This window comes from Malaclemys terrapin, chromosome 3 (assembly GCF_027887155.1).
Source record: "Malaclemys terrapin pileata isolate rMalTer1 chromosome 3, rMalTer1.hap1, whole genome shotgun sequence".
Taxonomy (NCBI): domain Eukaryota; kingdom Metazoa; phylum Chordata; order Testudines; family Emydidae; genus Malaclemys; species Malaclemys terrapin.
Window position 1 is genome coordinate 107,866,441 of NC_071507.1, and position 26,758 is coordinate 107,893,198.

General features: G+C 42.1%; 1 protein-coding gene across 1 annotated transcript in view; it reads left to right on the forward strand.

Moving 5' to 3' along the window:
* The first annotated feature begins 14,981 nt into the window (after positions 1-14,981).
* SLC2A12 (solute carrier family 2 member 12) overlaps positions 14,982-26,758 on the forward strand; it is a 37,101-nt gene continuing 25,324 nt past the window's right edge. The window contains exons 1-2 of the mRNA XM_054022959.1: positions 14,982-15,246; positions 21,875-23,212. Coding sequence (XP_053878934.1) covers positions 15,120-15,246; positions 21,875-23,212 — 1,465 coding nt within the window. The 5' untranslated portion in view covers positions 14,982-15,119. The remainder of the gene's footprint in view (positions 15,247-21,874; positions 23,213-26,758) is intronic.

Sequence of the window (26,758 nt, forward strand, 5' to 3'; positions counted from 1 at the left end):
CATATGAAGGAAACCTATGACAACATGAAACAACTTTTGAGGTGCATAAACTATGACCAACATTAGTGGCAGCTTTGTGGCGATTTGAAGGTTGTTGCTCTCTTGCTTGGTCGGCAGACTGGATACACAAAGTACTGCTGTTTTCTTTGCGAATGGGATAGTCGTGCAAGAGATTCCCACTACATCAAGAAAGATTGGCCATTCCGACAGTCATTGGAGCCTGGGAGGAAAAGTGTTCAGCATCCATCACTTGTTGAATCAAGGAAGATTTTGTTACCACCCTTACACACCAAGCTTGGTCTGAAGAAGAATTTTGTCAAGGCCATTGACAAAACACAAGCAGCTTTCAAGTATCTCCGTGGAAAATTTCCCAGGTTAAGTGAAGCGAAGATAAAGGAAGGTGTCTTTGTTGGTCCTCAGATTCGTGAACTTCTTCGAGATGATGCATTTGACCATGCACTGCGTGGCAAGGAAAAGACGGCATGGAAAGCCTTCCAGTTAGTGGCAATAAATTTTCTCAGAAACAACAAGGCAGACAACTACAGGTTGTTGGTGGAAAACCTCCTGAAGGCATACAAAAGCCTTGGTTGCAACATGTCACTAAGGATACATTTTTTGCACTCTCATCTAGATTTTTTTCCACCGAACTGCGGAGCAGTGAGCGACGAGCATGGCGAGTGATTTCACCAGGACATTGCAACAATGGAGAAACGCTATCAGGGCAAATGGAGCCCATCAATGCTTGCAGACTATTGCTGGACAGTGACAAGAGATGCTCCATTTAATAAATACAAGAGACAAGCCAAGAAGCACCGAGTAGACATTGAATAGGACTAAAGTATGTACATAATAGTTTTTTGCCTTTTGTTTCATAATAAATTTTATTTATATAACACTTTTGCTGATTTTTAAAGTGTTACATAAACAGGACAGGTGAAATATTATCATGTAAAGCAACCATAAACACATGAAAAGACCTAGGTTTACAATTTATGATTAAAACTCTACTATCTACACAATATACATAGACATAAAATGTAAAAACTTAAATATCTTAGAAACAGTAGCCAATCAGTTGTTTTAATTGTCATATTTGAATTCAGCACATCAAAATATATAATAAATAGCACATTTTATCTCTGAAGCAGACGACGTCTCAAAAATTGTAGACCAGTGATATTGATAATTTTAAAGATGTCAGAGTTGTAGGCCAACCTAATGAAATACAGATTTACAAACAAGATCCAATAAGCTTGTATGCATAGGGGTGGGGGCAGAGGAATTGGGGTCGGAGAGATTCAATGACAAATCAGAGGTGGGGAGCTGTAAGCAGAGTACAACAGCACAGCGGCTGATTTCAAGTGAACAGGAGAGAGGGAAGGGACTAGAGGCATATGTGGGATGACATATCCAATGAAGAATCTACTTTGCTTGTGGTTTTGAACTGCAGACTAATAATAAAAAAGTTATCAGAATTTTGCAAATTTTAAAACAATCTGAGTTTTATTTTATTCAAAATGGTTCCTCCATCCAGCTGTATGTAGGAGGGGCTTCTCAATGGCTCACAGGAGCCCCTTGTTAAAATCATATTGTTAAATTAAAGGGAGGGTTGGGATAATTTTCTTTTCCCTGATGGGAGTTCACTCCCTCCCTGCATATTGCTAACCATCTCTTCCAAAGATGACGTAGCCTCGGGGTTTATAAAAAAAAAAACTTCTGAAGTGACAATTTTGGTCTGAGGAATATAGCAGACTATATCGAGTGTCAGGTATTTTCAGGAAAAAAGTGTTTTCAGGATGATATTCCACAGGTCTCTTTACAAGATACTCCCTCCCCTCTGCCCTCACACACTCACCCCTACAAGCACATGCACAAAACTCGTTTCAAACAGCAGAAGTAGATACTATCAATGTACTCAACATAATTTTTCAGGAACAAAGTCTAAACTTTTCAGGGAATTACACTTAATACAAGTTTGTCTGCCAAAATAGCATCTCCTTCCTCTTTATAGTTATAATGAGAATTTTCTCATTTCTCATTAGAAAACAAATGAATAGTTTCACGTCCCTCATTGCTGCTCTCTGCAAACAAGTGCACACCTGTCACGTGGGTCTTACCACAGTCTGAGGGGGTAACATTTTGTGGGAGCCCTTTGTCAAAATACTCCCAGTGCAGTATTTCACTCATCTCTATTTTAAAACATAAATACAGAGATAGTGCCTAAAACACTGGACTGGGACTTAGAAGACCTTGGTTCTGTTCTAAATGCTGTCACTGGCCTGCTAGGTGATCTTCGATAAGTCATTTCACCTCTCTGTGCCTCAATTGTGCCACCATAAAATGGGGATAATGATAGTTAACTCCTTTGTAAAGCACTTTGAGATCTATGGATGAATAGGAGCTAGGTATTATCATGAAGATGCCTTTGGTCCTAACACACCTGGATGCTCCCCATCACCCAGCATGGCTCATATTCTAATCACTTTAGTACTAGTAGTCGCTAGTTTAATAGCAAAGTGTTGGCATAATAGATTAGATTAGGAAAAAACTGTTTGTTTTTCTTTCCAAGAAAAAGTCAAGGTGACACGCTGGCACTTTTGCTGGGCAGGACTCTTGCTCCTTCTTCTCTCTCTGTGTTCTGTCCCTTTTATCCGCCTCTCAGAGTTTTGATAACTCTTGTTAAGAATTACAGATATAAATGTTCAAAAGTGACTAGTGAATTGGGGTGACTTTATTTTTAAGTGCCCAACTTGAGACCTTAAAGGGGACTGAAATGCAGAGGGCAAGTGCTGAGCATGAATTTCCAACTCTTTTGAAGTTCATTCATCATTAGCTATTATATTATTAATAATCTCAAAGAAGTATTCACAAAACCAGACTATTTTAAACATACATCCCTTAACATTATTTTGTGCACTGTGTATATTTCACACACATTGTAAAACAATCTGTACATTTGAGACAGGAGGTGTATGTAACAGAACATTACCTTTTAGCATATAACTTTTTGAAAACTTTGCTGAACTTTGGAAATCTGGTTCCAGTCATTCAGTATTACTCATTGCATGTAAACTTTCTTTTAAATTGCAAACTATGATCAATAAAATTACCAGAACTTGAAATACCACTTGCTGACATTTACCAATTTTTTTTTACTCTAAATATTCAATAAAATACATCATGGAAATAATTAAAACCATGAACATTTTGTGTATGACGAACAAATGGTGGAGGAGCATAAATCTTGTTGGGCACACAAAATACATGTTAGTAATTTACATTTCTCTTGATAAGGAAGGGCAGTGAGAATTTTCAGTGATGCACCATGAGAGGACCATATATAGAAGAAACATATTTACATGTTATGAATTACAAAAACCTTGAGGTAAATTTCCGAGTAGTCTTTTTGGGGGACTCCATTTTTTGGTGCCCTACTTGAGACATCTTAAAGAGGCCTGATTTTCAGAGAGTGGGTGCCATTATCAACTCACTGGTTTAAAGCCCAGATACTGCAACTGACAGCACATGGGCAGATGACAACACCAATGCAAATCAAGTTGCAGGATTGGGCCTTAATTAATATCCAGCATAATCAAAGTTGTTAAAATTCCAAATGTAATTAACTCCATTGTGCCCTCTGCCTCTCCCCCAAAATACATGTAAAATGCATACTTCTGTGAGCTAAGTTTATAGTACCAATCTACATTGAAGTGGTTGGATAAAATAAGTCCTTCATTCACCTACTCTTGGAAGTAACATATTGGCCACAAATATCAATCTGATTAATCACTTATTACAGTTTTACACCAGTTTTTCTCCATTAACTCCAATGGGAATACTGTATATATACTACATAGGTGAGAGAAAAATTAAGCCAAAGATATTTCCAATTTGATGGTAAAAAGTAGGGCTGTCAATTAATCTCAGTTAACTCACATGATTAATCACACTGTTAAACAACAGAATACCAGTTGAAATGTATTAAATATTTTGGATGTTTTTCTACATTTTCATATATGTTGGATTCTGTGTTGTAATTTAAATCAAAATGTATATTATTTTTATTAAAAATATTTGCACTGTAAAAATGATAAAAGAAATAGTATTTTTCAATTCACCTCATACAAGTACTGTAGTGCAATCTCTTTGTCCTGAAAGTGCAACTAACAAATGTAGATTTTTTTTGGTTACACAACTGCACTCAAAAACAAAACAATGTAAAACTTCAGCGCCTACAAGTCCACTCAGTCCTACTTCTTGTTCAGTCAATCGCTAAGACAAACAAGTTTGTTTACATTTACAGGAGATAATGCTGCCCTCTTCTTATTTACAGTGTCACCAGAAAGTGAGAACAGGCATTTGCATGGCACTTTTGTAGCCAGCATTGCAAGGTAGTTACATGCCACATATGCTAAACATTTGTATGCTTCATCATACTTCGGCCACCATTCCAGAGGACATGCTTCCATGCTGATGATGCTCATTTAAAAAAAAGTGTTAATTAAATTTGTGACTGAACTCCTTGGGGGGGAATTGTATGTCCCCTGCTCTGTTTTACGCACATTCTGCCATATATTTCATGTTATAGCAATCTCGGATGATGACTCAGCACATGTTGTTCATTTTAAGAACACTCGCACTGCAGATTTGACAAAATGCGAAGAAGGTACCAATGTGAGAGGCACTTCTAATGCTGAGAGAACAGTAGGTGCAGTAGGAAGTTAGTAAGTGTTTTACCGATTGAGCAGGAAGGGAAATTGTTGCAGCATGGTGTTAGCTTCTGGTTGAGTTGATTATTTGTTTGCTTAACAGATGTCAAGGACTTTTCAGAAAGGCTTTGTTGTGTTTTTTTTTTAAGTATATATAATTGAATTAAATAAGTACATATAACTTAATAGCCCCTCTGAGAGAGAGAGAGAGAGAGAGAGAGAGAACTGCCTGTAGGTAAAGCACAGAACTCAGCCTGAGGACACTTGGGGACACATGAGGACACTCTTCCCAGCTCTACCACAGAGTCACTGTGTGGCTGTCTTAAGGCAAATCACATAACATCTGTGCCTCAGTTTCCCCTCCAGCAAAGAGGGGAAAATGAGACTTACCTCGCTCATATGGGTGCCGTGAAGCTTAACATAGGTTTGTAAAAAGCTTTTTTGGGCAGGGTGGATGGCTATGTGAATTACATCGTATTAACTAATAAATAATAATAATAATAAGTACGTGTTATTTTTTACAACTATATTTTCTCAAGGATGGATTACTTATTTTTCTTGGGATATTTTTCTGTCTCTTTTTATGTCTTTCCACTTGGAACTTTGCCAAACTCCATTGCTGAGTGGGTGTCAATGCTTCAGCTCATCTTCTAATGGCAAGGGGGAGAGGTGAGGCTAGTTGTGCTTTTTTATATTGTTCTTTTTCTGGAGTACTTGTATGTTTGTCTTGGTTTTGCTTCTCCATTTCTTCCTTTTCTCTGCTGTTTCTTTTTCTCTCTCTCTGAATTGTTATTTCCCTTCCTCCTACTCCCCTTCCCAGGATCCAGGCATGCCTGGCCAACTGACCTTATTAACAGGAGGTGGACCTTTCCTTTTGAGAGCAAAAGCTTGACACTCAAGGAGGTAGGAATCCCATAGAGAACTGGCCCACCAGGCATATTTTCTTAAGGATTTGTTGCCAAATTTTACTTCCAGATTTTGGAAGAAATTGAGCAACTGTGACTCGCTAGATATGAAGGCCCAAGGAGATAAGATGGGTGCACTCTTTCCCCCCCCCCTTTTAAAAATATGTGAAGGGAACAAATTCAAAAAGTCAAAGAGGTGTTTGTATGGGAGTGCATTCTGCCCCGTTTCCAATCCCACAAAATAGGACTGTTGGTAATGTAGACAAGACAGGAGCTGAGACCAGGAACATTTGCATAGGGTGGGATCCTCAAGAAACATTGGCCCAAAGCCTACAGATTCCCCTTATTCAGCAGTTTAGAATTAAAAGTAATTCTTCAGTTTCTATTGTGATTATTTTTCTAATTATAAGCTATTAAGTCAGCTAAAAGATTCATTTCTGAAAGCAGATGTAAGAAAATAGCTCAGCTGATGACTTTGATGCTATCTGGGCACCAGTGAAACAAATACTTCCTGTGAGCGCTACTGGCTCACATTTTCACCCTCACCTTTTTGCTTTATTAATTGCAATCCCTTCAGTCCTCCTCCTTTTTTCTGAACAGCATGACATCCTGTCTGCTCCGAAGCTGCAGCATCGTTATTATGTTGCATGGTGCCTGGTTAACTTGTCAGTCCATCCCAGTGGTTCTTAATCATTTCCATATTGGGATTCCCGCTTGTTACCTTTTCCATACCAGAATGCCCTTCCCTTAGCCAGTTCTCACCAGGAGTCCCTTCTCAAGGAGCAACATGAGGAGGACAGGGTGATTACATTTGTAACCCCTTATCATCTGTTTGCAAACCATCTGGGTGTCGTGAACTGCTGCTCTATATCATTCTGCAGACTGGGACCCAATCAGTCATGTCCAAGATGCAGCCTCTATGATAAGGGATCCCAAATAAAGACAGGCTTTCTTATTCAAGATGATCTTGTGGACTGTCCTCTCTCCATTCACAATAGTACAGACATCTCCCCTCCAGTTTGTGATTGTGTAACATTAATGTGGCAATTGTATTAATTGCATACAGGGAAAAGTAATATAAGGTAAGTACTTAATGTATTTTAGTTACCTTTAATATGGTGCTTGGGTTGTTTAGAAAAGAGTTAAATGCACTGTCTGCTTTTGCTCTTCACATTGTCTTCTCCCTCACATATGTCCTGTTTTTCTCCTCTGTAAATAAGGGGAGGAGCCAACACTATGTGACCAGCCAGCCCTCTGTGGTAGGGCCATACTTAGGATTTATGGGGTTCTATGCAGTATTATTAAACTGGTGCCCATATGCTCCACTGAAGGCGGTCCCCAGGCAGCGCTGCTGACCCCAGTGTGTCAAGGGAGCACAGCCACCACCCCCACCTGCGGATCCCCAGAACCGCCCCCATTGCTGACACACACCGAGCTTCATACGCAGCAGACACTGCAGCAGTGGCTCAAGGCAGGCTTCACGCTGTCACCTGGGGGGTGCATTTGCCAGAGCCCACGGCCCTCCTGCAGCCCCTTGCCACTCCTGGCTCACCACGAGCATTTTGACAGGAATTACCAAGCAGTAATAATAATAATAATACGTGTGTGTGTGTGTGTCTGTGTGTATGTGTGTGTGTGTGAGACAGAGAGACAGTGTGTGTGAAAGAGACAGAGAGCCTGAGTGTGTGTGAGACTGTGTGTTGGGGGACTGTGTGACAAAGTATGTGTTGGGGAGAGACTGTGTGTGTGTGTGTGTGTGTGTGTGTGTGTGTGTGTGTGTGTGTGTGTGAGAAAGAGAGAGAGACAATCTATTGGGGGACTCTGACTTGTAAGAGGCAGAGTGTATGTGGGTCTGAGAGCCAGTCCGTGTGTGAGAGAGACAGTGTGTGTGTTAGGGAAGTGTGAGAGACAGTGAGCGCACTGTCACTTTAAGTCCCCCGGTCTTTTACTCTCCTTCCCCCACCCCCTCGACTGTGTATGCTGCGTATGCCTAGGGATGGTCCTGCTCTGTGGACAGGGCCGGCTCTAGGATTTTTGCCGCCCAAAGCAAAAACAATTTTGGCCGCCCCCCCCCTTCTTTAATTATCCCACTCCGGCCCCGCCTCAACTCCGCCCCTTCCCCAAATCCCCAGCCCTGCCTCCTCCCCCCAGGCTCTCAAGCCTAGGAGGGAGGGAGGGAGAAGGAGAAGCGGCGCCACGCTGCGGCCGCTCGGGATCTGCCCCTCCCTCCCAGGTTTGAGAGCCTGGGAGGGAGGGGGAGACCCCGAGCCGCGGCGGCACGCGAAACAGCTGATTTGCACGCCGCTGCTCCCCCTCCCTCCCAGGTTTGAGAGCCTGGGAGGGAGGGCGAGTAGCGGTGTGCGAATCAGCTGTTTCGCGCGCCGTGGCAGCAGCAGCGGAGGTGAGCTAGGGTGGTCGGGGCAAATTTTTAGGGGCGGCGTTCTGGCGCCGGCCATGCCGCCCCTAAAAATGTGCCGCCCCAAGCACCAGCTTGTTTTGCTGGTGCCTAGAGCCGGCCCTGTCTGTGGACCACCAGCGAGTGCTCTGTGAACATTCTGGTTTATGACATACTCTTCCTATGATCTTCTTGGCTGTAGAGTTTGGGTATGAACTGCCAGCATTTCCTCTCTTTGTTTGTGTTCATTGACTACAGCTAGTCCTTTTCCAGTTCCTTCCTATAGTAGGATATCAATTAACATTAATATTATTGATGTCTCAGTTTTTCAGCCACTACTGTATGAATAGATTCTCTCAACTGCTGAGTTATGGATTCGCTTACTCTCTGCTTGATACTGATGACTTGGCAAAAAGCCCTTTGTACCTGGCTGAGTGCCAAGCCATTCATCTCAAGACAAATGAGTAGTTCCCATTCCCACTGACAGAGAAATGCTCATCGTTCAAATATGAACAATGAATATAGTCTTGCAGTTTCTTGGATTGGGGCATGAAAAACCCTGAAAAATAGTAATGCCGAACAAATCTTGAGAGGGGTCACTTTATACAATGCTCACAGATGTTTCTGTCTTCTCACTATGCCTCTCCAATTGTCACTTAGATACATCTTTATCTCACCTCAATATTTAGAACCACTTAAAAATCTTTGTGAGCCACTTCAGTTATCTCTTATCTCTACTCCACTGACCTGTGCCCTATCTCATCTCCAAAATTAAAAGTTTCTCAGAACCAGAGACAAGGAAATTGTTTTTTGTTCATCTTTGCAAATCAGTCAGTTTTTCCTTTGCATAACCTTGTCTATTTTTATACAGCAGTCACAAATTCACCAACATGGAGAGCCCAATGCTTTTATGATTTCCATGTGTCATTTAGACATTCCATATGTGTGCCACAAAGGGGAGTAGGGGAGAGATGGCCAATGGCAGTGGTGACTTTCCCCAGTACCCCATTCTAAATCCAAACAGCATTGCTTCTGAAGGTGAGTCACATTCATATCCTTGATCTTCTTGTTATTTATATAAAATTGTAGGCAACACACTATCAGAAGTTTGGTAACAAATATTGGCCCTAGCCCCGAGGTCCTTACTATGTTTTTACTCAGCCCTTATTCAAGTAGACTCTTACTCATGAGTCTTGCCAGAGTAAAGATTAAGCAAGGATCTGACCCAGAGAGAATAAAAAATTAGCAGCAAATAAGTGGTTTGGAAAGTCTGACAATAGAGGAATGATGAAGAAAATATAACTTATATACCATAAAGAAACGGATGGAAAGGGCCAATAACATACAAGAAAATAATATACAGGAGGGAGGGAGGCTCATTCAATGTTGACTAAGGACATATTACAAGAAAGAATAGTCTTCAAATGGAGAAGTTCAAGTTTAGGTTAAAAATAAGAACAAACTTCCTAATGAAAGAAAGAATTCATCTATCTGAAGTACCAATATGGTCCCCATCATTATATTATCTGAGCATCTCAAGTCTTTTCTGTATTTACCCTCACAACTCCCTTGTGAGATAGGGAAGTGCTATTATCCCCTGTAGTAGGTCCTAGCCGGGGCTCGACCCTTCCGGACAGGAGGGGAGCCACACCGACTCACTACTGTGGGAACAAGTAGTCAGTTAGTCCCGGAACTCCGGCTCTTTAGTGCAGAGTCGGAGCAACCACAGTTAAAGCTCAGGCCCTTTACTGCAGGGGCTAAGCGAGCAAAGAGTTCAAAGCCCAGGCCCTGGATCAGGGCGGGGCAAACACAGTTAGGCTCAGGCCCTTGGTTGCAGGGGCTGAGCGAGCAGACAGTTCAGAGCCCAGGCCCTGGATCAGGGCGGGGCAAACACAGTTAGCTCAGGCCCTTGTTTGCAGGGAGCTGAGCGAGTGAATAGTTCAAAGCCCAGGCCCTGGATCAGGGCGGGGCAAACACAGTTAGGCTCAGGCCCTTGTTTGCAGGGAGCTGAGCGAGTGAATAGTTCAAAGCCCAGGCCCTGGATCAGGGCGGGGCAAACACAGTTAGGCTCAGGCCCTTGGTTGCAGGGGCTGAGCGAGCAGACAGTTCAGAGCCCAGGCCCTGGATCAGGGCGGGGCAAACACAGTTAGGCTCAGGCCCTTGTTGCAGGGGCTGAGCGAGTGAATAGTTCAAAGCCCGGGCCCTGGATCAGGGCGGGGCAAACACAGTTAGCTCAGACCCTTGTTGCAGGGGCTGAGCGAGCAAATAGTTCAAAGCCCGGGCCCTGGATCAGGGCGGGGCAAACACAGTTAGCTCAGGCCCTTGTTGCAGGGGCTGAGCGAGCAAATAGTTCAAATAAGATACGCCTAGGCTTCTGTAGCCGAGCGTTGGGTGAGGGGGAAGCCTGCCACCCGTGCGGAGGGTGGCAGGGGGGAACGCAGGCCCACCCACTCCACTGCGTTCCAGCCCGGGGCCCTAACAGCGGTTGCTGCCGCTGCTGGTCAGTGGGGTATCCAGACCGCAACACACTGACATAGGCTCACACTCAGTTGCAGCCGGACCGGGGTCGGCTATCCCCGGGCTACTTCCGTGATCCCCCTCCCAGCCTACCTCGTTCGTTACGCCGGGATCGGGCCAGTCCATCTCCATGGGCTCCTCTCTGCCCGGGCTCGGTGGCAAGTCTGGTAGCTCTGCCGGGAAGTCCGGCCAATGGTCCTCAGGCGGCTCCTCTGGATAGCAGCAGGGGCGAAGGGGTTCGGGTCCAGTCTCACCCTCAGGGTTAGTGGGGTCCGGTTCCCAGGGGTTCTCCCAGTGGCGGGCGTGAACGGGCTCCGGCGGCTCCTCCTCGTAGCGGGCCCGGGGTAGCTCAGGCCAGCCAGGGTCCAAGCCCCGGTCTTCGACGGTCTCCTGGCCAGGAGCTACCGGCCGCACGTCTGCTCCCTGTGGTGGCTGGGCCCCAACTGAGCTCTGGCGGCCGGCCTTTATACTTCCTGTCCCGCCCCTTGACTTCCGGGGGGCGGGGACAGGTGGTGGTGGTCCCACCCACTCTGGTGCCGGCACGTGGGCTCCCTCTTCTGGACAGGAGGGGAGCCACACCGACTCACTACATCCCCATTTTACAGATGGGGAACTGAGGCACAGAGAGATTAAGGGTGTGGCTGTACTTTGAGCTGTGGGAGTAATTCCTAGTTTGAGGAGATACACCCACGCTAGCAGTGATCGAGCTAGCATGCTGAAAATAGGATGTAGTTGCAGCAGCGCAAGCGTACATACTCGCTCCAAGTACATACTGCTTCAAATACATACTCGCCCAAGACACTAGGTACGCACTTGAGAAGGCTACCATCTCCTGCCACCCACACCATTATGGCTACAATCTATGTCTACTACGCTAGCTCAGTCATAACTAGTGCAGTTACATCTCTTTGAGCGGGGAATTACACCTCCAGCTTGAAGTGTAGATATAACCAGAGAGACTTTCCGAAGATCACATAGGAAGCCTCTGGTGGAGCAAGGAACTGAATGCGGGTTTCCTTAAGTCCCAGGATAGCACCCTCTCCTCTGGCCAGACAAGAGAGATGCTATTGAGGCATTATCAGCGGAAATATTCAGAAAGGGATTTGAGGTAACACTCTAATCAGAATGATGAACAAGGCAGTTCACTGTTTTAGACTGAATATCATGTATTATTGTTTGTGTTGCTTAACAATCTGCTTAAGTAACACCATGTACAGACCATGTTCCCACAAATGAAAATAAGAGCTATCTCTTGAGGCTACCTCAGTGGGAAAAGTTAGGTAAAGGCTGCCCGACAGCAGTGTTACATGGTAAAATAATGGCATTGCTTGGAAGAGAAACTGGGGCCCTGGTCCTGCAAAAAACATACATATGAGCTTAACTTTAAGGACTTGTGGGTCCCTTTGGCTCTCAAGTTAAGCATTTATGTAAGTGTTTTAAAGGATAAGGCTCTAGACCTCCTGACTCTTAGTCCATTTCTCTAAACTGATCAATTGGGAATTTTCTATTGAAATCACTAAATTTTATGTCTTTATTTATTTTGCACTTGTAATGTAAAATCTACCTAACAGAAGTTTTGGAACCTTGATGAGAAGCAGCCTCTTCCTTTTATTACCTAGACTGGCAGCAGAATCCTTCTCATACGGGGGAAGAGGGCCTTGAGAGAGAATGTTTTTAGATGGGGAGAGTAGGTAATAGCCCTCCTCCCAGTGCCACCACCTCTACTTAATAAATATGCCTTTCTTTAGCACTCTAAATGGAGAGATACATGTGGAAGGGAATGGAAGAATGGAAAAGGGATACAGTCATAGGGTCTCTCTCCAATCCTTGTGTCCATTGAAACTCCACAGAAAACAAGAACCCCCCCCCCACTTTGTCACACCTTGTAAAAAATAAACAAAAAGTAAATAATACTTGCACAGACTGCTGAAGCTGAATCGGCTCAAAGCTGGGAGTAAATATTTTATGAAGATTTGCGGTGTCCCCTTGAGGGGGGAGGAAGGGTAGAAGCTCTAAAAATTCTTGACATTTGTGAGGAGGGAGGAGATAAACCTAATTATAGTGCTTTCAGTGCTGCCTCCTCTGTTTTCTCAGAACATCCTTATAACTCCTCAGGGGTTGTCTTTGTTTCCAGCAAAACAGCCTCTTATTAGTTGGAAGGCAAACATAACGATAACCCACAGAAACAAAATCAATGTAATCTCTGACATACATGATTATCTAGAGATGGGCCATATTTTCAGACCTGCTCCATCACTCATCCATGAACTCAAACTTTAAGGTTTGACAAAGTTTTGATTAGCCCCACCACCAAAGGAGAATGAGATGGGGGAAGTCCACCATGGTTATTATTCTACCTTTATGATTTTCTACTAGGCCCTTCTCCTTACAAACACAGCCCTCATCTTTGCTAGACAGCAGGGAGGGCCTAAAGGTCCTCTGATAACCTTTCTGTGGGGCCCCCGCTGCCACTAAACTGAAATCTCATATACTCTTGGCTACGCAATATATTATGGTATGTATCATCTCAGAGTTTGAAACACTATAGAGGGTCAAACAAAGAATCTAGCTTCCCCACAAACTAGCAGTCAAGAGAGGGGAACTGAGCCACATGTTCTCCCGAAGACAAGCATCCAGGATGAGGGACTTGTTTCCAGCCAATATGCCACATAGGATAATGCCCTCAGGCATCACCAAGATCATTAATGAGAGGGGTTAGGGATTTTGGACACTAGAAGAAACCAGGATCTGTGTAGGGATCTAACTGAAAAAGAGTCTGAGTTTTGTCTAAGAGGAGGGAGGGAGCTATTTGAGAATCACGCAAGAAACAGGACAGGCCCTCAGAAAAGGCTGGGTACAAGTCAGATTGTCACAGGGAAATCTTGCCATAGATAAAATTATTCATTTTCATAATTAAAACAGATTTTTCAAAACAAAATTACAGCTCCCCCCACCATAGAAACAGCGCCCCATTTTTATCAAAAATTCAAAATAAACATGATTTTTTTTCTTCTTTAAATGTACCCCATGAAAACATATCTCGCTGGAAGTAGTGAGTTTTTTTTGTTTTACAGACTCTGACAGCATCCAATAGCTGCTGACTCCTGGATATGCTCTTATTTGATTTTCTTTCTAAAAAAAAATTTACCAGTGGCAGAAAGATTAGTCTGACTCTTGTAAGACAATGCCAAATGTACTGCCAAAAAAAAAAATAATAAGGCTGCAGCAAGAATCTTCGTTATTTTGGAATCCAAATGTTCCTGCCTCTAGACCTTCCTGTGACCCACCTGTCAGAAAAGACATTTATTTTCTCTTCTGTAGAATGTCCTTGTCAAGCAAAGACTGATAAGGGGTGTTTGGTGTCTGTTTTAATTAAGGTGAAAAATGTTTAGGAATGCTCCTTCCTGAAAATGGTACTAGTGCAAGAGTTACCAGCCTTCCACCTCTGCCCTCTGCCCTAGCCTTCACTCCCATTCTATCCCCACATGTTAATGCATTAACTGCAACAAAAACAAACAAAACAAAAAAGAAACAAAATTAAAAGTCTACACCACACTACCGGCTCACTTGGTGCGTGCCTACATGAGCAGCTAGCCTCACTGATGCCAATGGGCCTACTCAAGGGAGTATGTACATAGCTCTATGTACATAGCTCCTCTTTCACTGTTGTAACCCTTGTCTTTCTCCCCCCCACCTTCGTTTATTATTGCCCCTTTCTTCGGTTGTAGTTAGTGGGAATTGTGGGTACTTAGCAGTGCCCAGGATTGGGCCCTTTGACTCTAAACTCATGTGGCAGGCACCTTTTTATTAATCTGTAAAGTGCCATGCGTAACTGTGGCACGGTAGAAATGACTAAAAATATACCATCACTACCACTGGGTACTGCACTCAGAGGCTGAAAGACTGACACTGCTTTGCTCTCTAGAATTTCTCTTAATAACTCATTATATGTTCCATTCTATATGCATCCGAAGAAGTGGGCTGTAGTCCACGAAAGCTTATGCTCTAATAAATTTGTTAGTCTCTAAGGTGCCACAAGTACTCCTGTTCTTCTTTTTGCGGATACAGACTAACACGGCTGTTACTCTGAAACTTGTCTTAATAACTTGTTCATCATTCAAAAGAATTAATTGACACCATCTGTGTGTATTCAGTGCCCTAACTTTAGCTGACACAGCAAATAGTTTAAATTGCCCTTCATGTTCCTTCTCTGTTTTTTTTTTTAAAAGGTACATTAACACAAGAGAGATCCTTTAAGCTAATGGCTAAAGAATGTGCCTTGAGCTCTGTGTGAATGCCTAATGGCTTCAACTGTTTGTTTAAAGGCAAAAACAATACTTCTGCAAGATGGCCCTCCCACTTGACTGTGATAGGCTACCAAAAATAGCAACAGCCTGTGTCACTAGAAAGGGCAAAGCCTTCTGAAATAGAAACAAAGTTGTTCACAAATCACTCTGTGCCATACACTCTGTAAGCTTCTGTATCACGCTGCCATGAGGAAAATAACCTGTGCGTTTGTTGGCAGCACAGGACGGACAATTGCCCTGTGAAGTGTTTCTACCCTGAAGTGTGGAATAGAGCTGTTAAACGGCAATGGTACCTGTGCAGAATGCGGAGGACCTCAACCAGCAGTGCAGGAAAATGAGAACAGGGGAGAGTGATGATAACAGAGGCGACAGCAGCAGCAACGCCAACCTACACAAGCTTCCCACTCAGACAGGTAATGTGGCACAGTTTGAATGCCAGCTGTGACTGAATGACAATAGGAGCAAATATATGTAAATAACATTCGGGTTTGGAGGAAAATAGCCTGGTAAAAGCCAGGAGAGTCTAAATTAACACTGTCCGTCTGCCCCCTAATTCCTGGCATTGCAAGAGAGGGAAAATGTGAGCAAAGAACGAAGTGTCACCTTTCCCTTTGAATGAGGGTGTTTGAAATACTTTCCCCAGAAGACCTTGATCCTACAGCTCATGGATGCACCCTCTAATGTGTAAATCCTTCTCCTTTTGCAGATTAGTCACCTGAAAGATCAAAAGAGCCACTGATGCCCACAATGTCTATTCTATTGTGACCCATGCACACTGAAGACCAAATTCAACCCTCCCCTTGAAATCACTGGAGCTCATTGACTCCAATGGGAGTTGCACCTGCTTATGGCAGTTTGACTTTGGGTCTGCGGACTAGGAATCCAATATAAAATTACTACTGAAAAAAATATTTGCAATCATAGAACAACTTTAATCCATCTGCACTTTGCTGTTTTAACTGTCAGTTTCTCCCAGCCTCTGGTGTAACACATTTTTTACACCTAGAGATTCTTTTACTGAGATCAGAAGGAGGTGACACAAAATCGTTACATTCTGTTACCATGATTTAAAGCTGAGGCAGAAGAAAGAAAACATTACTGTAAGCCAGAGAGGGCTATGCCTGAGTTAATGTTCGCTTAGAAATAAATGAATTGAAGTGAACTAACTAACCCAACTATGTTAAGATATTATTGGCACAAATAATATTGTTGGAGTGTAATAAAAAGTTATTGATGAGGCCAGCAATATCCACTGATATCTGGGATCACAGGGAAGCTAAGGTTAATGAACAAAAAGCCATTCAGTTTGCAGACACACTATTGAACTATTGTTTTTACAATCTGTACATTATTTATGCAACATAATCTTCAGGTTACAATGTACCCAGTACCCAGTACTTTCCAACACCTCAGTCTTTTGCACTAACGCAGCCACAAAGCGTGAACTAGGTTGGGTTTTCTTTTTGTTTTTGTTTTCTTTTTCAGTGACATAACAATTGTACAAATTTCAGTTTTAAAGTACTGTATTTTCAGCAAGATTTTTAGAAATTATTGTTAAAGGGCTGTAGAATTATGAATATATGAAATATATTTTCCACCAGCTGGCCTGAAAATAATCTCCAGTTTAAAGGATCCATATCCTTCTGAACTGTTTTTACTTCCATGGGAAAGTAAAACTTTTTTTCAACCCTCTTGAATCCAGTCTAACTGTCCAGCTCTCAGAGGAAGAAGAAAGAGATAACCAGGGGGAAATGAAGGAATACATTGTAGAAATCTCTAAAAATTACTTAAAATCAATTTTCCATATAAATATTGCAGTTTTAAGGTTTGATATCTTATGATCTACCAAGGCTACAAATAAATGCCTTGTCCCATTGGAGAGGGGGAATCCCATTGTGTCATATAGTCATATCTATGTGACAAACTCCTTTTATCATGCACTTTTGACTGCCTGATCTATTTACCATTAACCTATTTTTGACAGAACTGCACCCAACTTTCCAAATCTCTGGATAGTTGTAAATAGCGAACACTTTAAACAAACAAACAAACCTTTCCAAAAGCTGTTTGCTTCTTTCCCGGAAATGTGAAATTTCTCACCCCAAATTACCCTTGAGACAGTTCAGGAAGGTGAGGGATTGAAAAAACAACCCATCTATTTCCAGACATTATGAAAGTGGGCTGGATTTGTACCAGGGGCGGAGTGATGAAAGATTCCACATCCCATAACCAACATATCCTGTTTGGGGCAGCAATTTCCTTCTGTCTGCATTGTGGGCATTACTGTACTACAAATAATAAATTATAACAACAAAATCATTTTATTTACATTTTTTTTAAAATTGTGTCATTATGGAGACAGAGAAACTGAAATGTGCTTTTTGGAGTAATTAAAAAACAATGTAGAAACATTTGTGCACAAAAGGAATCTCCATGCCTGGAGTAATCTTAGATGTGAATCTGCTGTGATGTGCTGGACAGGGTTCCGAAATGCCCATAGTCAGGAGCCTGCTACAAATTGAAGGGCAGATAAGGATGGTTTTACCTGCCTCTGACGGAATCACCCTCCCCCCCCCGAATGCTTATAAACCTTCCCTGCAAGAAATGACTTACCTGTGCATCTCATAATATACAGTTACCTTTGAAATGGCTCAGATTGCACCAAATGACAGGTTAAAAAAATTATGGGGAAGGATGCACACCCTCCATAACATCTTCATCCCTCATCTCTACCCCTAATTTCAATTACACATTCTGAACTCTAGGCAATATTGTTACTATCCTCAGTCTGATTTTCAAGAACAAAGCATAAACATTTTAGAAAATGCTCTTAAAGATAAGTTTGTTTGTCAGGCAGTGCTGCTTTCTTCCTTGGTTGTGAGAAAGCATTTTTGTTGAAATGGAAAAACAAATGAATAGCTTTCTCAATCCTTTTTATTTTTAGTCACACACCCATTTGCCATGGGGTTTATCCAGAATTTTTTACAGAAGCCTCCCATTAAAATATATATATTAGCAGCACATGACAGTGAATTGAAATATATATATTTTATATTTTACGGTTCTCACAAAAACAAAATAAATATATATATTTTTAAAAGAAGCGTTTTTAAAGGGAATGTCTAAAACCCTCTCTGCCCAGAAATATTACAAAAAGCCTGTATTTAAAAGGAATGTCTGTAAAACTACTGGAAGTCTAAAGCAAAAGTCACATTGAAGTCAATGGGAGTTTTGTCGGGAAAAGACTTGAAGCTTGTCTTCACATACAGCACTACAGATGCGCAACTGTAGCGCAAGTGAAGATGCTACTACGCCAACAGAAGAGCTTCTCCCGTCAGCATAGTTAATCCACCTCCATGAGAGGCGGTAGCTATGTTAACGGAAGAAGCTCTCCCATCAACAGAGCACTGTCTACACCGGGAGTTAGGTCGGTATAACTACGTCAGTCAGGATTTTTGACACCCCTGAGCAATGTAGTTATACCAATATAACTCTATAGTGTAGACCTGGCCTGAGTGGAAGCTGAGTAAAGCTCTCAGGATTTAACCCAATGAGAATTTTGCCCAAGTAAGGACTGAGTATGGTAAGGGACATTAAGATTTGGCCCAGTAATAATAAAAACACATATAGGCTTCTGGGAAAAGCAATGACTGCAGATTAAATGTGATTCACGTAGAACTGCTGAGAGAGTTTGCTGCTGAGATTGTAGAATGTTCTATTTGCCCCTTTCATGCCAGAAGGTGCTGTACATTCAAGGGCCAAATTTGAAAAGGCAGCACAATTCATTTCAAAAGGCTGCCAGGATTGACAGATGATAGGCTCATCTGCAGAACTGTGGTGGGTGGGGGGCACTGTCAGACAACAAACGGGAACCAGAGGCTTCCCTAAAAATTAAAAACCTGCTCTACTGGTGTAACTAGCTGTTCCCAAACCTGCTTGGTGGAAGAGAGAGGCGGTGAGAGTTGTAGATCAACAGTGTAACACAAGTTTCCGCAAGTTTGTAAAACTGGGTAGATCTAATAACATGATTGTCAGGCCCTATAGGAGGTTCTCCAACTAGTAGTGAAAAAACAAAGCTAACATTTAAAATTACCAATACAATAACCATCCTATTCTTATTAAACATTGGCATGCATCAGTGGTGCACAACCTTTGTGGCCTTGAGTCCCACACTGGTAACTTCCAAGCTGTCTGAGGACCATACCAAACTGGCATACTTTTTTTAATCAAAAATAATTTATTTTAAAATAACCATAATATTTATCCTGGGGGCACAAGTCTTATTTCTGCCCCCACTGAATTCCTCCACAAGGGCATAACTGAAGGATTTCCCCCCCCCAGCACTACTACTGTATTAAAAGCAGAGGATGAAAGGTGGGAGAAGGTTAGTTTCTGCAGTGAGGTTAACACCTGTATCACATATGTATACCATTAGCCAGATTTGTAGCAGGTGTAAATTGGGGTTGCTCAGTTGAAGCCAATTTATATCCCCTGAAGATCTGGCCCACAGATGCTTCCAATAAACCTATTGGTCTTGGATACTGTAGATATAAATGGAGAAAAAAGTATTGGATATAGTGCAGAGGAGATCACAGCAATTGAAAATAAATACAGAGCTATCCATTACTTTCAGATGGACTAGGTATCTTTCTACCATACACCACTCTCCAGCCAAGTTGACTGAACTATTCATCCAAACCTGCCCCAAAAGAATTAGTTGAAATACTGTCTGCACTATGTTGCAGAAGCCACTTCCCACTGGTACATGAGCTCTCTGCAACTAACTGGAAAATCAGCAGTCAATTCACTTGGCCTCCAATTGTATGGTAGCCAACAGCATGCTGAGAATTAAAAAAAAAAAAAAAAAAACAACTATGCTGAGTGGAAGAATTAACCCAACAATAATAAACTAGATTTATCCATCAAAGGCTAGGGTGCAAAGGCTTCACAATAAGCAGAATATGATCAGTTACATCTTTCTTGTAGTAATAAACAATGAATTTCAGTTGTATAAAACACAGTTTATTTTAAAGTGGAGATACAATGGCATATGTTTCCATTTTGTCTATTCTATCACCATCTGGTTTTTATTCCCAATGGTGCAGCCATCAGAAACTATATGAAACAGAGGTGATGCTAGCCCATTGGGGGCCCTAAGCAGGAATATTTTTAGGGACCTCCCCACACACAACACATACTAATAATTAATTAGGGAGCCCCCTTGAGCTGCTCAGGCTCTAAGCAATTGCTTAGTCTGTTTATGCCTAGTGCTGGTTCTGATGTGAAATATCTGATCTTTTTGTTACAAAGAACCCAAGGATTAATGATGAGTGAATCCCAAAGTGTTCAGAGGTTTGCACCCCAAAATTTGGCTTATCTGAAATATCCAATCTATCTATCTGGAGCAGCAAAACTGGGTTGGAAATCTTAGTCTGGTTCCCAGTGGATAAGTGTCCACATTACAAAGAAACACCCCCAAAATCAGCAGCCTTGGCATTCTCAGCAAGGCCAGAGATTTAATGGGAGTCCAGGATAAACTATATTCTCACATGTAGGGGTGGTCCCTCTAAGGTGGGATTGAAGCACTTTGGTTAGGAAGTATGTACTATTCTTGTCTATAATATACCAACTGTGTGGATAAGGGTTCTAGGGCTGTCAGTCTGATGCCTTTCGTGGTGACTAAATTCAACTTAGGAAAAATGTTGGAAATTTAAAAGGAAAAAATGCTTTCTTGGCAAAAGCCTCTTTATTGGATGTCTGTTCCATTGTCACTGTTGGGCAGGCTTACTTATTTAGGGTCTGATCTAAAAACCAGTGAAGTCAAATGAGAGCTGGACAAATTTATGAGTGTGATTGTCTGATGGGGTTGCTTGTGATGGTAGCGGACAGGGCTCAACAGCCCTGGGGTTGGCCCATTTCTTGTTTACATCTTACGTTTCTAAAAGTTAATGTAGGAGGGCTTCAGCTGACCACTTGCAGGGGTCAGGATTGGAAGGGATTTCCCCCAGCACCAATTTATTTTTATCTTCTTCTTCTGGAAAATCAGGGATGGCCATGGCTGGAGATGGAACACTGGACAGAGAGCACCACGGCTCTGAGGTGGTGCTGAGCATTCTCTCTCTCAAGTGCTTGGCTGGTTGGTTTTTGCTCACATTCTCAGGGTCTAACTGATCACCATATGTGGAGTCAGCAGGTGGCAGTGACCTTGGGGTTTTTTCCTTCTCCTGCACTGTGTGGGTGTGGGTCGCTGGCCAGTATTATCTGCGTATATCTCACTTACTCATTCCCCAGGCACTGGTGCACCTTGGTCCCTCCTATTCTCTGTCTTGGCACATAATAGTCTAGTCTCCTGTGGGCCATAATACTTTGGTCTAATTTCAGGGCTTGTCATCATGTACAGCACTACGGCAGCACAGCTGCACCACTGTAGCACTTTAGCGAAGATGCTACTACGCCAACAGGAGAGCGTCTCCCATCGACATAATGAATCCACCTCCCTGAGGGGCGGTAGCTATGTTGACAGGAGAAGCTTCCCCACCAACACAGCACTGTCAACATGGGGGGTTAAGTCACTCGGGGGTGTGAATTTTTCACATCCCTGAGCAACATAGTTATACCAATATACGTCTGTAGTGTAGACCTGGCCTCAGTCGTTGGGCTTAATATGCAGGTGCTGGGTAATGTTGGTGGCCTGTGATATACAGGAGGTCAAACTAGATGATCTGGTGCTCCCACCTGGCATTAAACTCTATAACTGAATGGGAGTCTTTCTGTTACTTCAATGGGTTTGGGATCAGATGCTTAAGAGATACTAAAAATAAAGGGGAAAAACGAAGTGCATTACATGATATATTTTTTCCTGCTTTCGGCAATGTCACTAGATATAACCAATGTTGTTGGGTTCTTCTTCATTTGATCATATTGTTGTTCCCCAAACTGAGACCTTAGAACAGGATTTTGAGGACAGATTTATAAAATAACTTTATTATTGATGATTAGAATGGTACAGAGCTCATTTTTGTTTTTCTTCTGTAATTCCAGGATGCGGAACGTTTACTTTTCTGTCATCTGCCATTGCTGCCATCAGTGGATTCCTAATGGGTTATGAACTGGGACTCATCTCTGGGGCTCTTCTTCAGCTAAGCAGTACACTAGCACTTTCTTGCAAACAACAGGAAATAGTCGTAAGCTCCCTCCTCATTGGGGCCTTACTAGCCTCACTTACTGGTGGATTCCTAATAGACCGATTTGGAAGGAGAATTGCGATTATTATAGCATCTTGTTTACTTGTACTGGGAAGCCTGATCTTGATACTCAGTACATCATATGGCATACTTATTGTAGGACGGATTGCTATTGGCATTTCAATATCATTATCCTCAATTGCAACATGTGTATATATCGCTGAGATAGCCCCACAGCATAGAAGAGGCCTGCTTGTATCATTAAATGAACTTATGATTGTGATTGGCATTCTTTTTGCCTACATTTCAAATTATGTATTCGCCAATGTTTCCCATGGCTGGAAGTATATGTTTGGCCTTGTGATACCAATAGGTGCCTTGCAAGCTATTGCCATGTATTTCCTTCCACCGAGTCCTCGGTTTCTTGTTATGAAAGGTAGTGATGAAGCTGCTAGCAAGGTACTGGGAAGGCTAAGGGCAACTTCAAATACTGCTGAAGAACTCACTGTGATCAAGTCTTCTTTGAAAGATGAACATCAGTACAGTTTCTTGGACCTGTTTCGTTCAAAAGACAACATGAGAGCCCGAATGCTAATAGGCCTCACGCTAGTGTTTTTTGTGCAAACAACAGGGCAGCCTAACATTTTATTTTATGCATCCACTGTTTTGAAGTCAGTTGGGTTCCAGAGCAATGAAGCAGCTAGCTTGGCCTCGACTGGAGTTGGAGTGGTTAAAGTGGTTAGTACAATCCCAGCCACTGTTTTTGTGGATCAAGTTGGAAGCAAAACCTTTCTGTGTATTGGTTCTTCTATTATGGCAGTGTCACTGGTCACCATGGGATTGGTGAATCTTAATATACACATGAATTTCACTAATATCTGTAGAAACCAGTTCCTGGAAGATTCCATTTTTCATGGACCAGGAAACGTGAGTGCCAGCAACGAGAGTCTCAAGGAGCAGTTTGCTGGTATGCCTTCCCAGGGCAGAACATCACTAACCACGCTGAGAAAATTTGAAATTGCTAAGGAGGAGGAGCAGAACAGCACAGCCTTGGCAGGAGGAAGGACCTCTGCAGCCAGCCAAACAGCATCCCACATAGTAATAGACACTGTGGAAGTTCCAGCTGCTCTGAAATGGCTGTCTTTGGCCAGCTTGCTTGTTTATGTTGCTGCTTTTTCCATAGGTCTTGGACCAAGTAAGTATTTCATATTTTTTATTCCTTTTAAATGACTTATTTAAAAGTAAATTAAGCACTGGTGTAAGATGCCCATGTTGACATCACTGGAAATTGAAGTTCTCAATCCACAGAACAAACATCACAATAAGCAGCAGTATGTGTTTCCACCATGCTGCTCTGCCAACAGACTCTGATCCTATTCCGGAGAAACCAATTCAAGGCGTGCGAGAGAGCAATTCAGTCTCCATTGCCCAGTCAGTCTTTGACCTCTCTGCTAAGATCGCCACTAGAGGCCCTAATAGTGATGAGGGCATGTTACCACTACAAAGTAGGTTGAGAAATTTTAAAATAGGGCTATAGAATATCCAACCAGCGGTAATTTTCAGGGTGAAATCCTCGCCCCATTGAAGTCAATGGCAAAGCCAGGATTTCACCCTCAGTCACTGCCAACTGGTGTTGATTTGAATCAGCGACCTATAAGTGAAAAACTCTGTATCCCATTGACTGTGTGTCCAGAGCCATTTTTAATTCCCCACACTCCACCCCTTTTCTTTTCTTTTTTCTTACCATGTAAACGATACTACATAAGCTATACTGTGATGGCTCATAAACCCAAGTTAAAAACATATTGCTAGATGCTTCAAATGAGCATAGCATCCCCAACTCGACAGGAGCTACACCTATTGACTCCAGCTGAGGTTCTGTCTCTCTGAGCATGTAGCCACACTGACCATGTAATCCAACCTACTGCTAGGAAATGGAAAACATTTAATCCTACTGAGTAAACTCTCTTGGCCCAGACACTTCCTATTCTGAACAGACTAAGCAACAAAAAAGTTAAGAATTGTTCAATCTATAAAATATCAATTTAAACCAAAGCGAGCTTTTAGAAAAAACACCACAACAGGGTCCTCACTAATGACAGAAGACAACTTTCCTGTCATTCCCATTCCCAGTGACTAAAACTACTCTTTTCCTTCTTCTTTTTCACAAACTCTTTCATATTATTTTACCCATCGGATTGATTTTTTTAAAAATCAGATTGTAAAATGTGCATGCACGAAGCCCATTATTTATTAACAGACTTTGTGTGCCTGTGTGCCCTGACACAAAAATGGCTTGGAAACATAGTGTACTCCTTGCAGTTAATTATGATAAAGAGTTTACCATGAGCATAACAACCCTACTGTCATACTAAAGGCAAAAAAGTGAAGACAAAACCAACAATAGTTATTTATTTAGGATAAATAGCTCACTAGGATAGTTGCCTGAGATAAACATTCATTGCCAAGAGGGACCTAAGGGATAGCAGTTTGATAATTTTCAGAGTAGCAGTCATGTTAGTCTGTATCCGCAAAAAGAACAGGAGTACTTGTGGCACCTTAGAGACTAACAAATTTATTTGAGCATAAGCTTTCATGGGCTAAAACCCACTTCATTGGATGCATGTTACTCCAGCATACTTTAGTACGTTATAACCAGTCTAAGGGCTAGATTCTGTTCTCAGTTACACTGGTATAAATCCTGAGTAACATCACTAAAAAGAGTTACTTCAGATTTACACCAGTGTAACAGAGAGCACAAACTAATCCTAGAATAGCAACCAGTAGGGAAGCATCACAATTTCAATTCCTATTCCATTAACAAGTTTTCTTAAAACAAGGAATTAAAAGGTTCTTCAAATGAAACAAAATGTGGACGTCTATTTTATTGGAAGGGGCAACTTATTCTAGCATCGGGGATGCAATTGAGTGTGCTTTCCACAGACACTTGAGTTCTAGGGACTTTAAAATAGATAGGTTTGAACAAGGGCACGTTTGCAATGTACACTGGCTATGAAATAAATGTGCCGGTGTATCTATACGGTGTAGTAAGTCAGTGTCCAAGGCTCAGTTAAAACTGATTAAATACAGAAAGTTCAGATTAACTGAATCAAGGAATTGCTGGAGTCTGTAAATAATAGAAGGTTTTATATATTGTAATTATATGTGCCGTAGCTGAAAGGCAGGATAAGGATTGAGTTTCATATGTAACTCCTGGCTTTTCTGCTTGCAGCTCAAACCCTTTAAAGATATTTCAAATGTTTAGATTTCATCTGTTAAATTCAGTTTTCTTAGTGTTAGCTTTTTAAAGAAAACAATCCCTCAATTATAAAAATTGGCCCATTTAAAATGTTTGGATTACTCATTCCCTCAACCTGTTACACTGGATGCCAAATTGTTACTTTTAAACCACAATCCATGTGGGAAAGGGAGGGGCCATGCCACAGTATAAGTTCCAGAACATTCTGACTGACAAAGCCAGACAATCTCCATGGGGCCCCCAGATGGTGCAGACAGTAGTGGAGGTTTCACTACCTTTTCAGTGAGTGCAGCATGCAACTTCCCTTCCATGTCTGGCTTGCTCCGTTGGTTGATATGAAGGAGGAGAGCTGGGGATGACCTCACTTGGCATCTGTATTCTCTCTTGAGTAATTAGCACCCCCAGGCAGATGGGATTGTGCCTAGCCTTGAAAGGGGCAGAAGGTTTCCACCACCTCATCCAGTGGGACAAAGCTGGCCACAATAGCCTTCTATTTAGAAAATATATGATATTTAGAGTATGTGTAGTTCAAATTCGTATGGAGAGTACATATGAATCCATCTGGAACATGGCAGTACATACATCGGACATATTATTCCAATCCAGCTCTTTAATCTTCCTTTTTTCCTACTGTGCAAGGAATTTTGGCTCTAATGTGAGTCCAGTTATTGCTTAAGCTTTCTCAATAGCCATTTTTTGTTTTATATTTTGTACCTCAGTGGTTTCTTCTTTTTACCAAATTACCAGAAGCAATTAGATTTTCTTATGAACTGATTCATTAAATATCACTGTCTATTACTGTTTATGAAAGCACTCAGACACAACCATTATGAAAACAGATAGATTAAAGCCTTTTTGCATTATAAAAGAGTTGTAGACAAGAGAGCAGCTGTCTAGTCCAATTTTAATTCCAATATACTTTATATTTATATAAACAAGCCCTTATGCAAGATAAGAGGGGCAGCTTTATTTGTCTGTTTTGCATTAAGTTTGATGAAGTGCGATCCAGCTTCTCGCTTACACTCGGTTTCAGACAATTATTAGGGTACATTACAAGCGCAATAAATCAGTGTTGCACCACACTGCAGGACAGCACGCATTGTCTCGCTGACAATACTCACATAAGCACCATGAGCGCCTATTAACTAAGGTGCAGATGTTAGACATACTTGACACACCTTTGGTTTTTTTATCTTCTGTCATCAACATCTGGCATTTCAAAAAGGTCAAATGGGGAGGAGCCCCATTAACCAGGAAACAAAAATACGTGCACAGCAGATAATTATCAATCCATAATGAAAATGAAGCTGCAAAGGCAAAGTGAGTGAGGTGGAAACTTGTTTGATTTCAGTGAGTGTTTACAAAGAGATATGGGCCCTCAGGACCTATGTTCACGCATAAGAACTTGCCATACACATAGGACATGAAAAATTAGAGCCTACAGATGACACTATGCCTAAAACAGAACACAAAACAGAAGTA